The sequence below is a fragment of the Physella acuta genome, unplaced genomic scaffold (genome assembly GCF_028476545.2).
Source record: "Physella acuta isolate Inbredline_101_S28 unplaced genomic scaffold, ASM2847654v3 ptg000489l, whole genome shotgun sequence".
Lineage (NCBI taxonomy): Eukaryota > Metazoa > Mollusca > Gastropoda > Physidae > Physella > Physella acuta.
This window is the reverse complement of record NW_026732008.1, coordinates 841,404-862,819: the sequence shown is the minus strand read 5'-3', so window position 1 is coordinate 862,819 and position 21,416 is coordinate 841,404. Positions and strand designations below refer to the sequence as shown.

The following is a 21,416-nucleotide window of genomic DNA, read 5'->3' as shown; positions in this document are numbered from 1 at the left end:
GCCTGGTGCCCAAGCGGCTGTCCGTTTACTTTCTACCTCACCTATTCTCACTCTTTTCTAATGAGTATTTTAATCCTGTTTAAAGTTGTTTTTCTTTAAAGTATAATTTTTTAAATAAGTTTTGAAAATGAATAATATTATTATTAATATTTGTGCACGGAACTCGAGAGCCGCCTCTTGACATCAAAAGAGCCGCAGGTTGCCGACCCCTGCCCTTTGCTCTATGTAACAAGTGTGTGAAGAGCAAATTTTCTAGATGGACGCAAGACAATCTCTGAACGAATACAAACAATTTCAACCGAACAAATGATATTAACTTAGAAATAAACAAATCAGCGGAGCCCGAATTCTAAGGTATCCTGCCGGGTGAACGAAGTTCGGACAAAATTAAAAACATCTCACTACAGACAAGGCGATGTCCCTCCGAAGTTTACAAATTGTTTGTTAGTAATCTATGTTGAAGTATGCTCAAAACGTTCCTTAAGTTTCATGACGATCGGATAAATGGTCTGTTAATGCATTAAAAAAAAAAAAAAACATATAAATATATATACACACACACACACATATATATATATATATATATATATATATATATATATATATATATATATATATATATATATATATATATATATATATGTATATATATTTATTTACATTTTATTTTAATTCCACCTAATAGTATTTTAGAATATTTAGAATATTGAATTGTGCTTAATAAATAAAACTGATACTTGTTAATGTTATGTGTTTTTTTATTAATATATAATGAAACTGAGGTAGTCTTAACGTTCTTTTGAGTCGGTCTGCAATATACTGTGCATCACTTGCACTACAGAGACCGTTTGCTCAGGGCGATGAAATGAGGTTCAATGCAGCATTTAGTGTTGGCTGTTGATTTATACCGACTCATGTTCAATTCTTTTCGCTATGTTTAAATTTTAAATGGTCGAGTAGTAGTGTATACGTCTGCTAACTCAAAATCTCTAGTTTGAATCTGGGATCATGTCCGTAGAACGTCCCTGAGTCCACCCAGCTCTGTTGGGTACTAACTCATGTTAGGGAAGGTAAAGTCGGCTGGGAATAGTCTTGCCAAAGTCACAAAAACAGGGGGTCATGTCCATAATTCGTTGGAAAAGGTATGATAAAGTAATTTGTATGGCTTGAAATAACTTTTCTTTTATAGTGGGAAGGACTAGTTTTAAAAGTCTCCACCAATTCGTCGATTAAAATTCTTCTAATTGATTCTAAGGGAAGCAATCGTTAACTGGATGTAAAAAAACAATATGAAAGTAAATACGTAAACAATATTAAACAAAAATGATTAATAAATTATACTACATTTCTAAAACTTTAAATTTTAAAACAAAATTTTAAAATTGTTGAATATTTTATTATGAATAAATATATTTTTAATATTAAATTTTTCTACACACACTCATTTTTTATTATTATAACAGTTCTATTCAAACGTTTTCAATCAAGTGAAGGGTCATTACTATTTTAAAGTCTCTAGTGAAACTTTTGGATCCCTTCAATGGGACATCAATTTTGTAGTTAAGAATACTGTTCTTCTCTCGTTGTATTTAGCGCCCAGGATGATTTGCGAAAATATTCTAGCAATCCATAATAAACATGAAGACCCATTCAAGTAGTTATTATAATAAATAGGTAGTAACATTAGTGAGGCAAGTGAAATAAAGAGAAATATACGAATGAACTAGAACAAGGGTCGGCAACCTGCGGCTCGCGAGCCGCATGCGGCTCTTTTGATATCAAGATGCGGCTCTCCAGCTCCTTGCACAAATACTAATAATCTTAATCAAAAAATAAAATATTTGATATAAAAAAAATGTTAGTGGCTCTTTAAAACCAGGGAAATTTTGAAAATTGTAACTCTTGGCTCTTCCGCTTCAAAAGGTTGCCGACCCCTGAACTAGAATACATAGATAGTTTCATACGAAACAATAAGCAAATGAACACGTAAAGAAGTGTACGATTAAATAAATGCAATCGAAAAAAAAAACCCACTGTAAATATGAATAAATAATAATTAGATAAATGATGAAATAAACAAAGAATGAAATTATAAAAAGAAAATAATAACTAAACTAATGAGGGCAGTGACATGGTTAAATGGTAGAGCGTACGACTGCTAACCCAAATATATCCAGATCGAATCCCTGGTTCGAGTCTGTTGTACGTCCCCTGAGTCTAAACATCTGTGATAGGCACCTGGTTCACGTCAGCAGGCTGGGCAAAGTGCTGGTCACTTTATCCCTTTTATACAGAGGTCATTGGAAAGGATAAACTCTACTTCATCTGCCCCAAGTGTCTTGGGCACGAACGGGAAAAGATGATGATCGAGCCAAAATAAAGCACAGCCGATTAACGTATTGTTTAACACAGCCCAATACACCAGTCCGTTTTTTTACCGGGTCTGAATGTTACGATTAAACATCTACTTTAAGTGAAAATATAACATTTCTAACTTACCTTGGGAATTATATCATTAGCTTTATTCAGGGGTCGGCAACCTGCGGCTCGCGAGCCGCATGCGGCTTTTTTAATGTGTAGATGCGGCTCTTCAGCTCGACGCACAATTATTAATAATGATTTTAATTTATTTTTAAAACTCATTAATAAAGTATTAGTCTGCAACACTCGGTAATGAACGATATAATAATAAATATAAACAATAAACACTCGCTATTCTATTAGAATATTTAGTTACTCCCTATTTCAATGTAGCCTACTTCCTTGTTTTCTAAAGCTGAGTTATTTAAATGTAAACAATGCCCGTGTTTGGATCATATCTATCGGGACACGGGCTTACCTACACTACCACCCACCACCATGCCGTGCTGTGTGAAAGCCTCGAGTGTAAGTTAATCACTCACCGTAATATCACCGTTAATCACTCACCGACGGTCAGAGGCGTAGCGACCCCTCCCGGCGCCCGGGGCGAACTTTCAGTTTGGCGCCCCCCCATATATATATATATATATATATATATATATATATATATATATATATATATATATATATATATATGCGTGTGTGTTTGTGTGTGCGACAGTCAGGAAAAAAAATTAACAATTACGCTTATTGTCGTTCCCTAAAACTTCACTGGACGCCAATTAAATTCCCCATAAGATGCCGAAACGAATAAAAAGTAGAAAATCAAAAGAGCTTAGAATAGTGGGCTCCATCGAACCCGAGAGGTTAGGTAATTCAGTCTCAGGGCTTCCGCGGAGGTCAAGACACACAGCCGACTCATATGATTCAAGATTGGATTTTGTCAGTATGGACGATACAACTATTAAGGAGGGTTCGGTGAATGCGTATATGAAACTGGTGGGGTTCGGTACCTCCAAAAAGTTAAGAAGCACTGCTTTAGAGTGTATTTTGTAGTAGGTGCAAACTTATTTGGTCTACTTTTGGTCGTGTCTTTAGAACAATTTCAATAATAGTAGGCCAATATTGCAATTTTGAATTATCAGGTAGGTTGAACAAAGTAATAATCAGTACAATATACTAATTTTCTTCTCTCTTAAAATGTTGGCAAAAAGTGTCGCTTCCCATCCACCCGCTCCGACAGTCTGCTATTTTACTGATCGGATAGCGATACAAGAATCCGTGATATTTATTTCTCTTTAATGCAGTGATCCAGGCAAGATGTAATGCAATCAAGTAAAAGTATCTGATCTCTCACGATCAAGTTGAGAGAATCGTAAGAATAGTACAAAGAACTAGTCGCGTTATTACTTAGCAAAACTGGGTAGTGAAATCGTATATTAAGTGTTTTCTTTTCTGAGTGTTAAAAGAGTTATCTCGCAACCGATCCAGTACAAATCCTGCGGTTTTTTTTTTGGTGAAAAGGCACCCCACCATCTTGGACAAAAATGGTAGAGCGGATTTTTAAACGTCACTAACTCTTTTTTATGTTACACAATCGTAAAATACGCTTTAGTTCAATGGGTTTCTTTTCTAAGTGATATCGGTTATTTATTCCTTAATCCGGTGTGATATTTTTCCGATTTTAGTCTTCGAAAAAGCGCCTCCCCCCCCCCCCCCCACATCTAGGAAAGCTGGAAAGCGGTTTTTCCGGTCACGGTTTCTTAAAGATATACGTTTTATAGTTACACAATCAAGGTAGAAAGCAGTTAAATCAGTATGCAAAGGCTCTCAGTCGTTAAATTTCTTTACTTTGACTGTTTATTAATCAAAACTGCAGCTTAAAATGAGCTTTTAATTTTTTTTCTACCCCTTTTGGCGCCCCCCGTAGGGTCGGCGCCCGGGGCGGCCGCCCTCCCCGCCCTCCCCTAGCTACGCCTCTGCCGACGGTAAGTGGCGCTCTCGTGAACCTGATAACACTACCGCAGGGACGCAGCGTACGGCCTCTAGCTCGGTTTAATTATACTAGGGTGCGCCTTAAATCTAAGGTAGGCGCTTATTGCTCGCACCGCTAAATCGCACCGGAGGACGCACCTGATTCGATTTAGTGAGCGACTAAAGCAATTCATTGTATCCATAGCCTGTCGCGCTGTTTAAAATAAACGCATTTTTGTCCATCGTGTCTATAGTGTATAGCCTATTTTAAAAAAGAAACGAACGTAGGCGCCAAGGTGCTCACAGGCGAGCCCGGGGTGCTTCGTGTTGAGCAATAAACGAGGCGTCAGTGGTTGTGCCTGTTGCAGTTTTGCCGCTGATCATAGTAGTACCCTTTACCCGCTATGCAGGACGCCCGATTAACGGATGCCAAATACTAAAATAGCCGCTCTGGAACTCTGGGCGCCAAAAGATGTATTGACAAAAAAAAATGCACCACCTGGGCGCCGCCTATAAGAAATTTAAAATGATTTTTTTGTACAAACCTCCCCTGAAGTGTTTTAATCAACTCCTTAAGGTTTAATAACGATCGGATGAACGGTGTCTAACGGCAATCGACATTTATTTTTATATACAGTATATAGAGAAAGAATCGAATAGCGCGCTGCCGGGGCGCCACTTTTGCGAATTTGAAAACCTTTTTACCCAGAAACCTTTCCAGGAGTATTCTCAACAACTTCCCAATGTTTCATGCCGATCGGATAAAAGGTGTAGTAATGCATACAAGAAAAAACAACACACACATACATTGATGTATATATATATATATATATATATATATATATATATATATATATATATATATATATATATATATATATATATATATATATATATATATATATATATATATATATATATATATATATATATATGCCAAATCTATATATATAAAAAGCAATGTATGTTTGTGTGTTTGTGTGTTTGTGTGTCCTTTATGCATTACTACACCTCTCATCACATCGCCGTGAAACTTTGGGAAGTTGTTGAGAATATTCCTGGGGAGGTTTCTGCGAAAAAAAAAATTTCAAATTCGCAGGGGTGGCGCCCCCACAGGGCGCGATTTGTTTTTTTTTCTATATACGGTATATAAAAATAAAAGTCGATTTTGGTTTGGCATCGTTCATCCTATAGCCATGAGACTTTGGGGAGTTCATTATACCACTCTAGGGAAGGGTTCTGTAAAAAAATAATTTTTAATTTCGCAAGGGCGGCGCCACGGGAGGGTCCGATTTTTCTCTATATACGGTTTATAAAAATAATAAAAGTGAATTGCAGCGACACCATTCGTCCTATAGGCATGAAACTTTGGGGGTGTTGATTAGGACACTCTGGGGGAGGGTTCTGTAAAAAAATCATATTTAATTTCACAAGGGCGGCGCCACAGTAGGGTGCGATTTTTCTCTATATACGGTATATAAAAATAATAAAAGTGAATAGCAGTGACACCGTTCATCCGATAGGCATGAACCTTTGGGGGTTCATTATAACACTCTAGGGAAGGGTTCTGTAAAAAAATAATTAATTTAGCAAGGGCGGCGCCATGGGAGGGTGCGATTTTTCACTATGCACACGCACACTTTCTGTGGATAACTAAAATCTAAAAATAAAGTCACACTTCTAAAAATAACATTGTAAGGCGAGGGAATCCTTCTGTACAGTTTCGTCACCTTGCGAATGTTGAAAACATAACTTTTTTGTAAATCGAGGAACCATCCTGTAAAGTTTCGTCACTTTATCACTTATGAATGATGTAATTAGCATCTTTCTTTTTTAGAAGATCCAATCAGAAATTGAGATTATCTAATGATACACTATTAGTTGCATCATTCACTCTGAAGTTAATAACACGTCCGATAATATTTTTTACGTGTTAAAGAAACTCTCCTGTTGATTTTTCTTACTTTAGAGAATGACGCAATCTGGATGTTTGTTTACATGAACCAATCAGAAAGTCAGATCACGCGTCTAAAAATACACCATTAGTAAAGTTAACAAGTTGCATCAGTCACTTCGATGTATATAAAAGCAAAGGAAAATCAGCTTTTGCATTATTAAAGACGAATATAGTAAGCTGCTTTTATTTACATGTTAAAATCCACGACAGTGAACTTTACGTTTTGAAAAGAAAAAAAACAGCGGCCATTGAGGAGTTGCCGATTATTTCATGAATTGAAAAAGGTAAGTTAATACAAAGTTAAATCTCTATTGTTGTTATTTTTTTTTTGTCATTCTTTTTTATATGCACCGACCGGTGTCAATTGGTTTTTTGAAGTGATTCATGAAATTGAATTTCCAAAGTTGTATCAATTATGAAAGTAAATAATGAAACACTTAAAAACATTTCTATTTTCTTCCTGCAAATATACCCCCCCCCCCCCCAACTTCATTCGTAGATACTTGATGACATGTAGAAATAATCGAGCAAATTCGTGTAGAGAAATTTTAGAAACGGGATCCTACTAATACATCTTTTTATAAACAACAACGCAAAATTTGATGATACTATTAAAAATGTTAACTTAATATAACCAAGAAGTAGGCTACATAAGACACGGCGGTGTTCACGCGAGATTGGAGTCACATTATAGTTTAGACGTCACACGCACGAACAAATGAAATATATTACATGCAAATGGCAAAAGCGAGATACGCGGTTAAAAAAATGTCGCGGGTTGGGAGACCTTAATAATAAAAACACCTTCTAGAATGCCATAATTTTCAGTTTTTAACGAGTTTTTTTTTAACTCACCACACGAATATTTTTAAGCTCTTTAGTTTGTAAATCTTGAAAAGGAAAATCATTTCTCTAATGTGTCTGTCGGTCTATTTGACCTTTATGCCTCAGTACACCATGCATCAAATCGCCGTACACTTCCGGATGGTGTTGAATTCACTTACACGATTAATTTTTATAAGCACATTTTTTAATATGGATAATGAATTTTTCCATTTATTTATTTTGCTACAGGTATGCCTCCCAAACGGAAATCTATTGGTCGATCTACATCAGAAGCGAGAACAAAGAGGGCAATACGTGCTTCTGAAACAGACGAACAGCGAGAATCAAGATTGGAATCCATTCGGGTAGGCACTGCTCAAACCCGCTCAAATGAAACAGAACAACAACATGAATCAAGATTGGAAACAGTTCGATTACGTACTGCTCAAGCCCGCTCAAATGAAACAGAAGAGCAACGTGAATCAAGATTAGAATCCAATCGGGTAGGCACTGCTCAAACCCGCTCAAATGAAACAGAACAACAACATGAATCAAGATTGGAAACAGTTCGATTACGTACTGCTCAAGCCCGCTCAAATGAAACAGAAGAGCAACGTGAATCAAGATTAGAATCCAATCGGGTAGGCACTGCTCAAACCCGCTCAAATGAAACAGAACAACAACATGAATCAAGATTGGAAACAGTTCGATTACGTACTGCTCAAGCCCGCTCAAATGAAACAGAAGAGCAACGTGAATCAAGATTAGAATCCAATCGGGTAGGCACTGCTCAAACCCGCTCAAATGAAACAGAACAACAACATGAATCAAGATTGGAAACAGATCGATTACGTACTGCTCAAGCCCGCTCAAATGAAACAGAAGAGCAACGTGCATCAAGATTAGAATCCAATCGGGTAGGCACTGCTCAAACCCGCTCAAATGAAACAGAACAACAACATGAATCAAGATTGGAAACAGATCGATTACGTACTGCTCAAGCCCGCTCAAATGAAACAGAAGAGCAACGTGCATCAAGATTAGAATCCAATCGGGTAGGCACTGCTCAAACCCGCTCAAATGAAACAGAACAACAACATGAATCAAGATTGGAAACAGTTCGATTACGTACTGCTCAAGCCCGCTCAAATGAAACAGAAGAGCAACGTGAATCAAGATTAGAATCCAATCGGGTAGGCACTGCTCAAACCCGCTCAAATGAAACAGAACAACAACATGAATCAAGATTGGAAACAGTTCGATTACGTACTGCTCAAGCCCGCTCAAATGAAACAGGAGATCAACGGAGAGAAAGACTGGGAACCAGTCGAGAACGCAATTTTCAAAACAGACGGACACTGCATGCAGATCTGAACCTCTCTGCATTCAGTTATGATCCTGATTTTGATTACAGTCTTCATCGAGGTGTCGCTATCGGAAAAATGGACAAAGTGTGCGAATTTTGCTATGCGTTAAAATTTAAGAATGAAACGCCTGGAATGTGCTGCGCAAGTGGAAAAGTGAAACTACCAGAACTGCATTTACCACCCGAACTATTATCAACTTTGGTATCAGGTGAAACAAGCCAGTCGAAACATTTCTTGGAAAACATACGTAGGTACAATTCATCTTTCCAAATGACGTCATTCGGTGCATCAGCAATCATTCGTGACAATTACATGCCAACCTTCAAAATGCAAGACCAAATATATCATCGGGTTGGATCACTTTTACCATTGGAAGATGCAGATCACAAATTTCTCCAAATTTACTTCATGGGAAGCCCTGCTGAGCAAGTCAAAAAGCGTTGTCTATTCAATACCAGTACTAACCAAGAAATAATAGCTGCTGTACAAGCTATGTTTGATCAACACAACGAACTGGTTCGGCTATTCAGGACGGCGCTTGACAGAATGCCAGCTGATGAATATGCTGTTGTAATTAGAGCTGACAAAACACCAGTCGGTCAGCATGAAAGACAATATAATGCACCAACTTTAAATGAAGTCGCGATTGTCATAGCCGGCGAAGAATTCAACTCGCGTGATATTATTTTTCATCGCAGAAATGGTAATGTTCAGCGAGTCTGTGAAACGCATCGGTCTTATGATGCTTTACAATACCCCATAATATTTTGGCAAGGGGAAGATGGGTATCATTTCAATATCAAAATGATAAATCCAGAAACAAATGAGGAGATAAATAAAAAAGTTAGTGCTATGAAGTACTATGCTTATCGACTGATGATTCGTGAAAATCAAGAGAATCACATTTTAAAATGTCGGCAACTGTTCCATCAGTACATTGTCGACATGTACGCTAAAATTGAGAGCGAACGGCTTCTGTTTATTCGACTGAATCAAACCAAACTGCGCTCAGAAGAGTACATCCATCTGCGTGACGCGATTACTACCGATGCCAATCCCAATGATATTGGGAAAATGGTCATTTTGCCAGCTACATTCACAGGAAGCCCACGGCACTTACACGAGTACGCGCAGGATGCGATGACCTATGTTCGCAACTACGGCCGAGTCAAAAAATGATGCACAATATCATTGAAGCAACTATTTTGACTGGAAAATTCAAGGGTGAACATGTGTTGCTGCCACGTATTCCAATGATACCAACAGACATGCCGTTTGATTTTAAACGCTTACAATTTCCAGTACGCCTGGCTTTTGCCATGACAATAAATAAAGCGCAAGGCCAATCGCTGCAAGTATGTGGTTTAAACTTGCAGAACCCATGTTTCTCACATGGGCAATTATATGTTGCTTGCTCACGTGTGGGAAAATCTTCTGATTTATACGTATACGTACCAGAAGACAAAACAAAAAACATTGTATATCCACAGGCGCTCGAATAAACACATTGAATTTAATGGGTTCAGCATTAAAACAAATCAATTGTAATCTGAATGTTAATCATATTTGTAAATAAAAGTGGTGAATATGTTTCGATGAAAAACACTGAATGTTCAGATGTTCATATTAAAATGCTATATACGCTTCAATTAATATGTTAAGTGAATGTTAATCATATTTCCATACTAGAATGATAAATATGTTATATTAAAAATGTACATTGAATGTTATACCGTTTTTTCATATAAAATTGATTTATACATTTTTGAAAATGTAAATTGAATGTACTTCCTTTTCAAAATGTTTGATAATTTTCATTTTCAATAAAAATGTAAATTTAATGGAACCATAACTTTCATAATGTGTTTCTTTAATTTTGTTTAAACTTTAAGACCGCAGCAACGCGCGGGACGGGCACGCTAGTCCTAAATAAAGATTATAAGGTCATAATATTGAAATGAAAATGTTGGTGGCTATTTAAAAACTGAAATTTTATAAATTGTAACTTTTTGGCTCTTCGGTCTCAAAAGGTTGCCGACCCCTGGCTTAATTAAAAGTAAAAGAGTTAAAATGTAAAGGTAAATCATCGTTAGCAATTTCTTGAATATTCTAACATTTAGTACAAAGTTGAAGTATCATTATATAAAATGCACCAATAGTTTGAAAAATCGTTGTTTTTGGTTACAATTTTTTTTTTATAGTTATGCCTTACATCTTATACATCTGCGTGTAGTTATCAATGTTCATGTTTCTATCAGGGCACAACGCCGAGATTTGCCTTCAATTGATCTCAGACTAACATTCAAAATAGAACCTATATGGTACCACAACAGTGTTATTTACCGTACTATTGCAATAAAGGATGTGTCATGTGTCTAATAATAAAATTAATGTAATACAGATCTTAGCACATGCATATTTTAAAATTACATTGTTGATTTATTTCTTTAAACTTAATTTCATTTTCACGTAAAAAACATTTTAAACGGTATTTTTTCTAATGGGAGTTATTCACATTCAATTGTTTTTTATTTCGTTTAATTTAAATTTCAAAATGATCCATAAAAACAAATTAATATTATTGCTAAAAAAGGTAATACTTAAAAAATGTATAATTATGAGCCTAAGATTATTTTGATGTAGTGTATATAAATTTTACACATTATACTATTTCAACCCTCAACTATTCCTTGTAACCTTAATCAACATTCCAATGACTATCCGCTTTATATTATATCTCATTTTTAAAACACCCTCCCCCAAACACCAATAACATTGCCAACATCCGAATTACGATACATTTCATTACAATCGAAATTGTTATTTTGATTGTAATATAAACAAGTAGAATCATATCATTTTAAAGAAAGTTACTCGAGCTATCTCAATGAGAGCTTATTACATAAACTAATGTTGCTTTTAGAAGAACAAAAGCACAGGCCGATGGTTTAAAACTATTAATCAAATAATTCAATATGAAAGACGATTTCCTAATATAAGAATAAGAAACATGCTTCTAACATTTATCTATACACCGCTCTACCACAAGTAACAATATAAGTCAAGTAATAACATACATTTTACACTTCCCCGCTATTTTATTTGTTCAATATTTTTTCTATTTTAAACATCCAAAGAAAGAAGCTAATCCAATATGGAGTTCATTGGAGATATCCGGTCTAAATAGTCCAAAGATTGTACCTAGATGCCTTGTCTTTTGGGAGTGGTTGGTTACACTAATGTTTATGTAATACAAATATTAATATCCACTTTAAAAAAAATCGTAATTTTTTAATTGAGGAAATAATTCAACTATTTTTTAAAATTCAATTTGTTTCAAAATTTAAACAAATTTGAAACCAGGAGGTGTCATTTAACTAAGCAAAGATAAGAATTTCTAAAAAAAAAAAGAAATAAAGCTAACAGTAATTTAGGCCTATCTTTTGGTGTTTTTTTTTTAAAATAGCTTGCTAAATGAAATAAAAGGTAACTTTTATGAGTACAAATATGAATCATATTAGGACACCTCTCATTCAAAAAAAATATTACTGAACTCTATAAATACAGTGACTTCCTAGTCACGGTGATCAAAAATACAAAACCGACAGTTGAGACAACTTTATTTCTGGTAGAACCATGACTATATCTGGATCTTTCCTGCTTTTAGTCTGTGTTGTGTGCTGGTCAGTCCCCCACATGAGCAGTGGTCAGCAGATCAACGTAGACCTGAACCAAGGCACTATCTACAGGACGCCCGTTTACTGCTCAACTACATCTGCTGATTACACAAACTGTAAGCCTTCAGCCTGCTACTGGTCAGGGTCAAGGTCAGAATGTTGTATGCAACGCTTCACAACAGGTGAGTTATTTCATGTGGACATAGATAGACATTATGTAGGAAATAAATTATTGTCAATATGAATTAACGCACTCTTTCTCTCGCACTCTCTTTCTCTCTCTCTCACACCCCCCCCCCACCCATCCATCAAGATAGAATCTTGATTCTAACTCCAACTCTATACCAATGTATTACATTAATCATAACCTTAACACAAACACGAAAAACCTAAGAATTCACCTTACCTTAAAATAAAATAACCCTAACACTAATCCTAATCCTAATCCTAACCCTAACCCTATCCCTAACCCTAGCCCTAACCCTAACCCCAGCTCTAACCCTAGCGCTAACCCTAACCCTAAACCTAACCATAGACCTAGCCCTAGCTGAAATTTAAGCTGTGACCGGGGGGTAATGTCCTACTGGGCGGGGGGTAATTAACAGGGGGCAATTGACATTGGGCTAATTGACAGGTGGGGGGGGGGGGTAATTACTCGAAGGAGGGGGGGGGGGGGAAACGGGGGTAAATGTCCGGGGGGTAATTGACGGGGGTAATGCCCTGTTCCGATATATATATATATATATATATATATATATATATATATATATATATATATATATATATATATATATATATATATATATATATATATATATATAGGCCCTATATTTTAGGCTACAGGACATTACCCCCCTGGATATTTTCCCCCCGGACATTTCCCCCCCCCGTATTTACCCCCCGGAGCAATTACCCCCCTGTCAATTACCCCCCTGTCAATTACCCCCCCCCCGGGGAATTACCCCCCCCCCCCCTCTCAAGTTAAAATCCTAACTCTAACTAGAATTTTATACCTATATACTACTTTAATCCAAACCTTAAGAAAAAGACCAAAACCTAAGCATCCACCTTAGCCTAAAACTTCACACAAAACCAAAACCAAAGCTAGACACAACCCTAACTCTAACACTAGCTCTAACCCTAACCCAAATAATAACCCTAACCCTAGCCCTAGCCCTAGCCCTAACCCTAACCCTAACCCTAACCCTAACCCTAACCCTAACCCTAACCCTAACCCTAACCCTAACCCTAACCCTAACCCTAACCCTAACCCTAACCCTAACCCTAACCCTAATCCTAACCCTAACCCTAACCCTAACCCTAGCCCTAGCCCTAGACCTAGCCCTAACCCTAACCCTAACCCTAACCCTAACCCTAACCCTAACCCTAACCCTAACCCTAACCCTAACCCTAACCCTAACCCTTACTCTAACCCTAACCCTAACCCTAACCCTAGCCCTAGCCCTAACCCTAACCCTAACCCTAGCCCTAGCCCTAAACCTAACCCTAACCCTAACTCTAACCCTGTCCGGGGGGGGGGGTAATGTCCTACTGGGCGGGGGGTAATTGATAGGGGGGTAATTGACAGGGGGGGGTAATTACTCTGGGGGGGGGGGTAATGTCGGGGGGGGGGGGAATATCCGGGGGGGTAAATGACAGGGGGGAAATGCCCTGTTCCCATATTATATATACATTTGCATGTATATGAATATTATACTCTTATATATACAGGTACACTTACACTTATATAAATACACGTATATTTATACACTTGGTTTTTTTAACAGCATTAGGTGTTACACTCGATCAATGTAAATGCAGCAGCAACGTCAACTGTTCGGTTACAACTACGACCACCACACCTGCGCCCGCCCCATCGGTGTTCGAACCTGAAGCCAACATCTGTGAATCTGCAAGTGTGGCTGCTGTACTTAAAAAATGCACCGCCCCTAATAATGATTACAATACCGATCCCTGCTTTCGCACCACCACAAAAAGCAACTGCTGCTTAACAGTTTCAAGAGAACGTAAGATATAGACTTAAATCATTTTCTATTATACAAACATGGACGTTATATTTCTATTTATATAATAATAATTTCTCCAAATTCGTGGACCAATAGAGGACTGAAGCCCTAAGCCAAATCCAAGGCTTTAGGTTTAATAATCGTATGCAGTTTTATCAAAGAAACTAAAAAATCTCTAGGAAGACTTTTGCTAATGCTAGGTATGCCTACATACATGACTGAAAACTTACTGGAGGCATTTCTATATTTTCTTAAAATCTTAAACTTGAAGTTGTTATTCGTTGTTTTTTTGTTTTTGTTTCAATTTTATCAAAGTTTACGATTTTAATTTAAAATTAATTTCATTTTATTTTTTGTGTAGCTGTACCTGACCTGTCGACACCAACACAGATTACATATGGTTTTAAAATTTTTTGCCAGTGTGCAGTGGCGGCAGATTGTCAGTAGTTTGTAAGTTTTATTTCACTTTGACATAACAGTAAAAATAATTACAGTAACATCACAAGGAAATATATGTGATTTGAGAGTTAAAGGCTATTGTCCACTTTTAGCGGTAAAGAGCGAGACTGCCTATTCGTAAGTATCGAGTTAGAATCTGGTTTGAAGTCAGTAGACCGTTAAAATAGTTAAACGTTCCGAGTCCACCCATCACTGATGGTTAAGGCTGCTTAACTCACGTTAGGGGAAGAAAAGGCGGCTGGGCATTGTGCTGACCACACTATCTCTTCATATGCTGAGGTCTCAGAAACTGGTAAACTCTGTTTCATTTGCCCCATAGACTGTCAGGTGTGGAAGGAGAACTTTACTTTACACTTATATTTAAAAATCACCACACTTTCTTTTGCAAAGAAAAAGTAAGATTTTTTTAGCTAAAACAATTACGAATATATTTAATGTTTACACTGCTGATATGCCCACCCCCTCTTACTTGTATTTTATAGTACATGTTTAATATCAGTGGTTTTAACTGACGTTTATTGTATATATTTTAATTTAAAATGATGTTTAAAATGTATTATTGAGTGTTTAAAATTGTTAAGCGAAACCATGCACAATTAATTGCTAAATGTGTCTATGCATTAGAGATTAATTAAAAAAAAATAGTTTGAATGTAGATTGAATTCATCCATTATGTTAATTAAGTCCATGATTTACACATTGATACAACTTAATTCGGGTTACATCAATATACAATAGAAATAAATATAGTGCCGTTTGATATGTTAATCCTGTATCTCTATATGACCAATTTATATTTTCAGGTGGACTTCGTTAAAAACTAGGTTTGAAAGCTTTAGAGATTTCTTTCCCAAAATATTCGCTCTGTTTTACTCTATTCATCAATAAATATATTTTATACATATAATACGCGTTTTTCTGTATATGAGTTGTTGTTTTCCGGCTGTATACTGTACTCAAATAATTTAGTAATACATTTTACATTATTTAAATATTATATTGTAACAAAAACATGTATCCTGTTTTATAAACATAAAACACAACTATTCACTGTAATACAATATAGTAGCCAGTGTATATACGCGCCATTCCGTATTAGATGATTCAAACTCACACGCAACGTGAGGGGCATTTTTCCACAAAGTATTTTCCATTTTAGCTGCTGGGCACGCTAAAGAATATCCAAACTTATTATGTAAGCAGAGACATGTTTAAAGAGAAATGTTTACAGTATTATTCAAAGTCATATAACATTAATAAGGTTTAACATGATAAGAAGACAGAAAAAATTACTTTCTAAACAATCATCAAAATCACGCATGCCCACTTGCGGAATTGAGCAGTGAAAACTAAACCTGAACAGAAATAAATGATAGAATGCCACACGATTTAAAATCTATTCTAGCTTTTTATATGACGAATGATTGGAGGAAAAAAAAAAACTCAACTGGCATTTGAAATAGCATTGGTCAAAATTAAAAGGCATGCATTTGCAGGAGTGTCAAAAGTAATCGTGAAACAAAATGTTGAAATGTAGGCGATAACAAATGTTAATACCGTGGCTTTGTGTTCATCAAATATGAATATATAAAAAAATATAAAACTATAAAAAAAAAGATCGCTGTAAAGATTCAATTTTTTAAGACAAATATTTTTAAAAAATTTTGTCAGGGTGGGGGTAGGGTGTGGGTGGACTTGTTCTGGAGGAGAAGATGCGTTGATATAAGCTGTATTTTTAAAATAAGGCTTGATTTTAGACATTTTTTTAGGTGGGGGGAGGGGGATTGGCCATTTGAAAATTCTGATGGTTGGGGGCACACTAGTAAAAGGTTATATTATAATCTATAGCTTAGTGCTGACCACACTTTACATTCACATGCCGAGGTCACTGAATCAGTTACTTCATCTGCCCCCATGTGTTTTGGGCGCGAACGGGAAAATATAATGAAGAGCCTACGGACAAATGATCTCATGACAAATAATTTTACGGACAAATGATCTCATGACAAATAATTTTACGGACAAATGATCTCATGACACATAATTTTACGGACAAATGATCTCATGACAAATAATTTTACGGACGAATGATCGTTGTTTTATTGCATATAGAAAATATTGCTAAAAAAAATGCCTTTCTCAGCAGTAAAATGCATCGATCAAAAGATATAACTAAAGAGTTAGAGTGATGCAAATGAGTGTTAAACTCTAGGTTATATGTGACAGGATGTTTCAAGTAGGCCTACACACAATCTAATGTAAGGTACATACAAAGCTGGTGGCTTGTGTTCAACCGTGTAGCAGTGTACTACTGATGTTACATAATAAGGGAATAGTAAACTAGAGGTAGTCATATTCGGAGATTTTTAGAGAGGAAGTAGAGTCGACAACGTGATAATAGTAGGTTTTGTTATCCTGCTGTGTGTTGCCAAGTTGTGTGGGCATTCTGACTACTATGGAACGGCGTGGCCTGGCGGTAGAGAGCTTGACTGCTAACCATTAAGTCTCGAGTTCGAATCCGGGTTCAAGTCAGTCGAATGTTCCTGTGTCCATACAGCTCTGATGAGAAACAAAAGGTTGCTGGGCTTAGTGCTGACCACACTATCCCTTTAAATACCGAGGTATCTGAAGCACATGAAAACTTCTTCATCTTACCCATGTGACTTGGCAGAAACGGAAAAAAGTAGGGTTCTGGCTATTAAATAGTTCTCAAACTATGATTCTAGGTGTAAGAAATACATCTGCCATTGCTACGCTCAAATGACGGTTACATTATCACTAAATTGTATTGCTAAATACCCAGCACGTTTTACTTTCTCCAAATTTAGCTAAGGAACGGAGAGAGCTGGGCTGTTTACCCGTAAGTCTCGAGTTTGAATCCGGGTTCAAGTCAGTAGGCCGTGCCTGAGTCCACCCAGCTCTGATGGGTACCTAACTCATATGCCGAGATCACAGAAACAAGTGAGCTCTACTTCACTTGTCCGATAGACAGTCCGTATTCAAAGGGAACTTTTAATTTATCTAAAAACCCAATATGTCTCATGTCTGGAAAACAAACTCGAGAAACATCATGTTGCAATCGAGCGCTCAACAACTCGACCACGCTGTTTTGATTAAGATGCTAAATATTGATTTTTTAAATAAAAACATCATTGTTTTAAAGCAACTATTATGTAATATAAATTAATAGTTTTTTTTTCTATTTTATATAATAGTAGAAAGCGTCATTTACGATGTAGAAAGTTACTGAGTTTATTTCACAATGCTAATAGCAAGGCCAATGTCCACCTATCGACCAACATCAAACAGCTTTGAAGATACAAACGTGCACCTACCATGCACCCGTTGTATTTTAAACCTGCCGACCATGTTTACCCAGAATTAAAATAGCCCTACTTCAGGACAGTTACTGCCAATCTTTTTTTTGAAAATTTCTGATGAGAAAAAAAAAACGATTACATTTTATAACCGGATAATGGAGACGTCACTTAATGATAAACTAGTACAAACAATTACTGCTTTAAACCATATTGACTCGCCATTAAGCAAACAGGACGTGTAATGTATGCCTTTAGGGCAGTTAAGAAAAGTATAAATGCAAAAACAGATTTTCTGTTCAGATTAGCCATTACAGCTATTCAATTCAAAGTTTACAATAAGCAACAACTCTAAGTTATCATAAAATGCTGTCTTTCACGAAGGTTGCCGTGCTGTGTGTTTACCTGATGATGTGGTCACCCCAGACTAGCAGTGGTCAGCTGATCGGTACGGGCACGTACTACAGCACACCTATATACTGTTCTACTGATGTTCCTAGCTACAACATTTGTAGGCCTTCAGCCTGTTACCTGTCTGATTTCAGATCAGAGTGCTGCATGTACCGGTCTAAACTAGGTAAGATTGAAATATAAACGCCTAACTCAATATACAAATTAATGTTAGATACATCAATTTCAGAAACAAAAGTTGTTTTAAAAGTAAAACTTTTTTTATTATAATTAAACTCTGCATGTAAGTATAATAGTAAAGCATTATTAGCTAAAGTTTTTTTAAGTATTAACTATCTCTTCACATTCTATTTCATAATATTTTTAATGTAGAATTTTAACAGTAATATAATGTAATTTAAATTAATACACAAATAATATATATATATATATATATATACTTATAGGGATCAAAACAACTAACTATATAAATCAATATATTTAAATAAAAATGTATATATATATATATATATATATATATATATATATATATATATATATATATATATATATATATATACAGAGAGAGAGAGCACTACATGACTAAAGTCAACATTAATTATGATAGTTTTATTGTAGAACGTTATAGATTATACTGTTTCACTTTACTCCTTTAGCAAGCGGCGCAACTATCGACCAATGTAAATGTAGCAGTAGGGTTGTCTGCTCCGTTGTAGCTACCACCACAACTGCCATACCTACAACTACGGCATCCACGTCAACAATCACCCCTACAACAACGACATCCGACTATTTTACGTCAGAACCCCAGTACTGTACAGGACCCATTCAGACATCAGCACCCAAACTTTGTCCAACCATGGACCAGTGTTTTATGGCGTCCACACGGAGCAAATGTTGCTCCAGAATAATGAGGATAAGTAGGTTTCTTTTTCCATATTAATAATGTTGATTTATGTTTTCTTTATACTATGCTATATTAAATCGCACTCTTTTCATTAATAAACGAAAAAAATATACCAGATTAAACATAAAAAATTTAAAAAGTAAATAGATGCATAAAATTATATAAATATATTCAGAATCATTTGTTTTTTTTGTTTTTTTTTTTAAATTTAATAATTAAGATCTGTCGTTTCATAATTGCCAAGGAAAAGTCATCATTATCTATAACCGTTGGTGCCCAAGACATATGGGGCAGATATAGTAGAGCGTAGCAATCTAAATGACTTTGGCTTGCTGGGGGATAGTGTGATCAGCACCCATGCCAGGCCGCTTTTACTTTCCCATCAAAAACACACATGTATTGACAGCAAACACTCTATTCACCAGAACAGCATGAATAAAATATGTGGTTGATATAATGCCTATACATATCCATCTAAAATCTGAAATAGTGCTGAATGATTTTAATGACATATACAATAACGTAAACATATAGAGTACATGTCATTGTGCTAAAAAAAGAATACAAATTAAATGGATCTAATGTCAAAATAATGCATTTTGTTATTTTGAAAGTGTGTTTCTAGATCTAGTAGCCAATATGATTTATTTAAATGATATATAAGCTCCAGATTTTGTTGCTTATGTTTATTTTTTGTTCAGTTTGTACATTAGCATGTGTAGAAATAATTAATTAGTTAACTTTTAATGAATATTACAGCATGTGTGATATCCTTGCTGAAACAGATGTATTGTGATTTATGTTGTAAAATTCATTTAGTTATCTCATATATATTATTTGCTGTTTAGACCAAGAAAGACAAGATGGTTTAGGAGGATTCTACGGATTTTCAGCTTTAGATATAGAATGCTTTTGTTCGGGAGATGTCCAATGCTAACCAGTAAAGGATCGCTGGAGAGTCTTTATATATTATTTTCTTTGTGTAATTATTGTGTGATGTAAAAACATTGAATGTATTAAAAAAAAGAAACCAATATCTCTTTAAACCTACCTTATAGTTAATAAACAGAACATAGCCTACATGTTGCAAACTTTGTGTCGAAATATTATTGTTTGTTAGTTAATGAGGAGCTAGTTGGAATATTAACGATTATTAAAACTTTGCAAATGCTTGGTGCATTTTATAAAGAATAATTTTTAAGAATTTTTTTTGAGAACTTTCTTTCCACAGCTTAAAACTTGTACTCTACGTCAGGGCTGGGCATTTGTTTTGGCTCAAGCGCCACTTTGTGGTAGCGGATTTTAGCGGAGGGCCGCACCATTTAAAATGATTGTATTCTTTATTTAACATTACATTTCATTTCAGAAAAATTATAAATGGTATAATAAAATCAATAAATATAAATTTGCCTGTGTTACCAAAGAAATATGTGTGTGTCAATTCTTCATCACCAATGTTGCGCTTCTTCTGAGAATTCATGGCTTCACTTAATTTGGAAATTTTAAAATTGTTCTGTTGCATATAAAATAAAACTAACAAACCGGAAAAGTGCGTATTTTCACTACCTGCGCATGCAGATAGCCGATCTAATGGAAAAATACAAGACGAAATTTCGGTCGCGGACATGAAGCAAATCTCAATTCTAGTCGGGGTTTTCTAAACAGAGTTTCTTCCAGGCATCTCTTTTAACAGTGTCCGCCCTCCCCCCCCCCCCCATCGCCGAAGAAAGTCTACCGCCCCCCCCCCGAAAATTTTAAGTGCCCCCCCCCCCCCCCCCCCCCGAGATAAAAGTCTGGAAGAAACACTGTTTCTAAATGTCTGGCGGGCAACAAAAAACTATGTGGCGGGCCGCATTTACCCGCGGCCCGCACTTTGCCCACCCATGCTCTACATTAAAAAATTATTCAAACATATATATCTTTTTTTGCAAAAAGTAACAAATAAATACTGAAGAATCAAACGATACTTGCTTTACACTTTTCACTATAATAAAATACGCGTTTCCCAAATAAACAATTTGGAAAAGTATTTTAATTTATCATCGAATTTAAAAAATGTATTAATGGCAAACGGGTTGGCTTAGATTTGTGGAGGGGGAAGGGGCGGCTGTTGTGACTGCGCATATAGGGGTAA

The 21,416-nt window shown here is 35.9% G+C and overlaps 2 protein-coding genes across 2 annotated transcripts; both read left to right on the top strand.

Moving 5' to 3' along the window:
• The first annotated feature begins 7,368 nt into the window (after window positions 1-7,368).
• LOC131944344 (uncharacterized) lies at window positions 7,369-9,663 on the top strand. Its single transcript, XM_059304899.1, has one exon. It carries the CDS (start codon window positions 7,369-7,371, stop codon window positions 9,661-9,663), a length of 2,295 nt encoding a protein of 764 aa, XP_059160882.1.
• An 8,628-nt stretch (window positions 9,664-18,291) lies between these two features.
• Window positions 18,292-20,633, top strand: LOC131944325 (uncharacterized). The gene is made up of 3 exons (XM_059304881.1): window positions 18,292-18,541; window positions 19,032-19,295; window positions 20,131-20,633. Exons 1-3 carry the CDS (start codon window positions 18,331-18,333, stop codon window positions 20,217-20,219), a joined length of 564 nt encoding a protein of 187 aa, XP_059160864.1. The 5' UTR covers window positions 18,292-18,330; the 3' UTR covers window positions 20,220-20,633.
• Window positions 20,634-21,416: the final 783 nt, after the last annotated feature.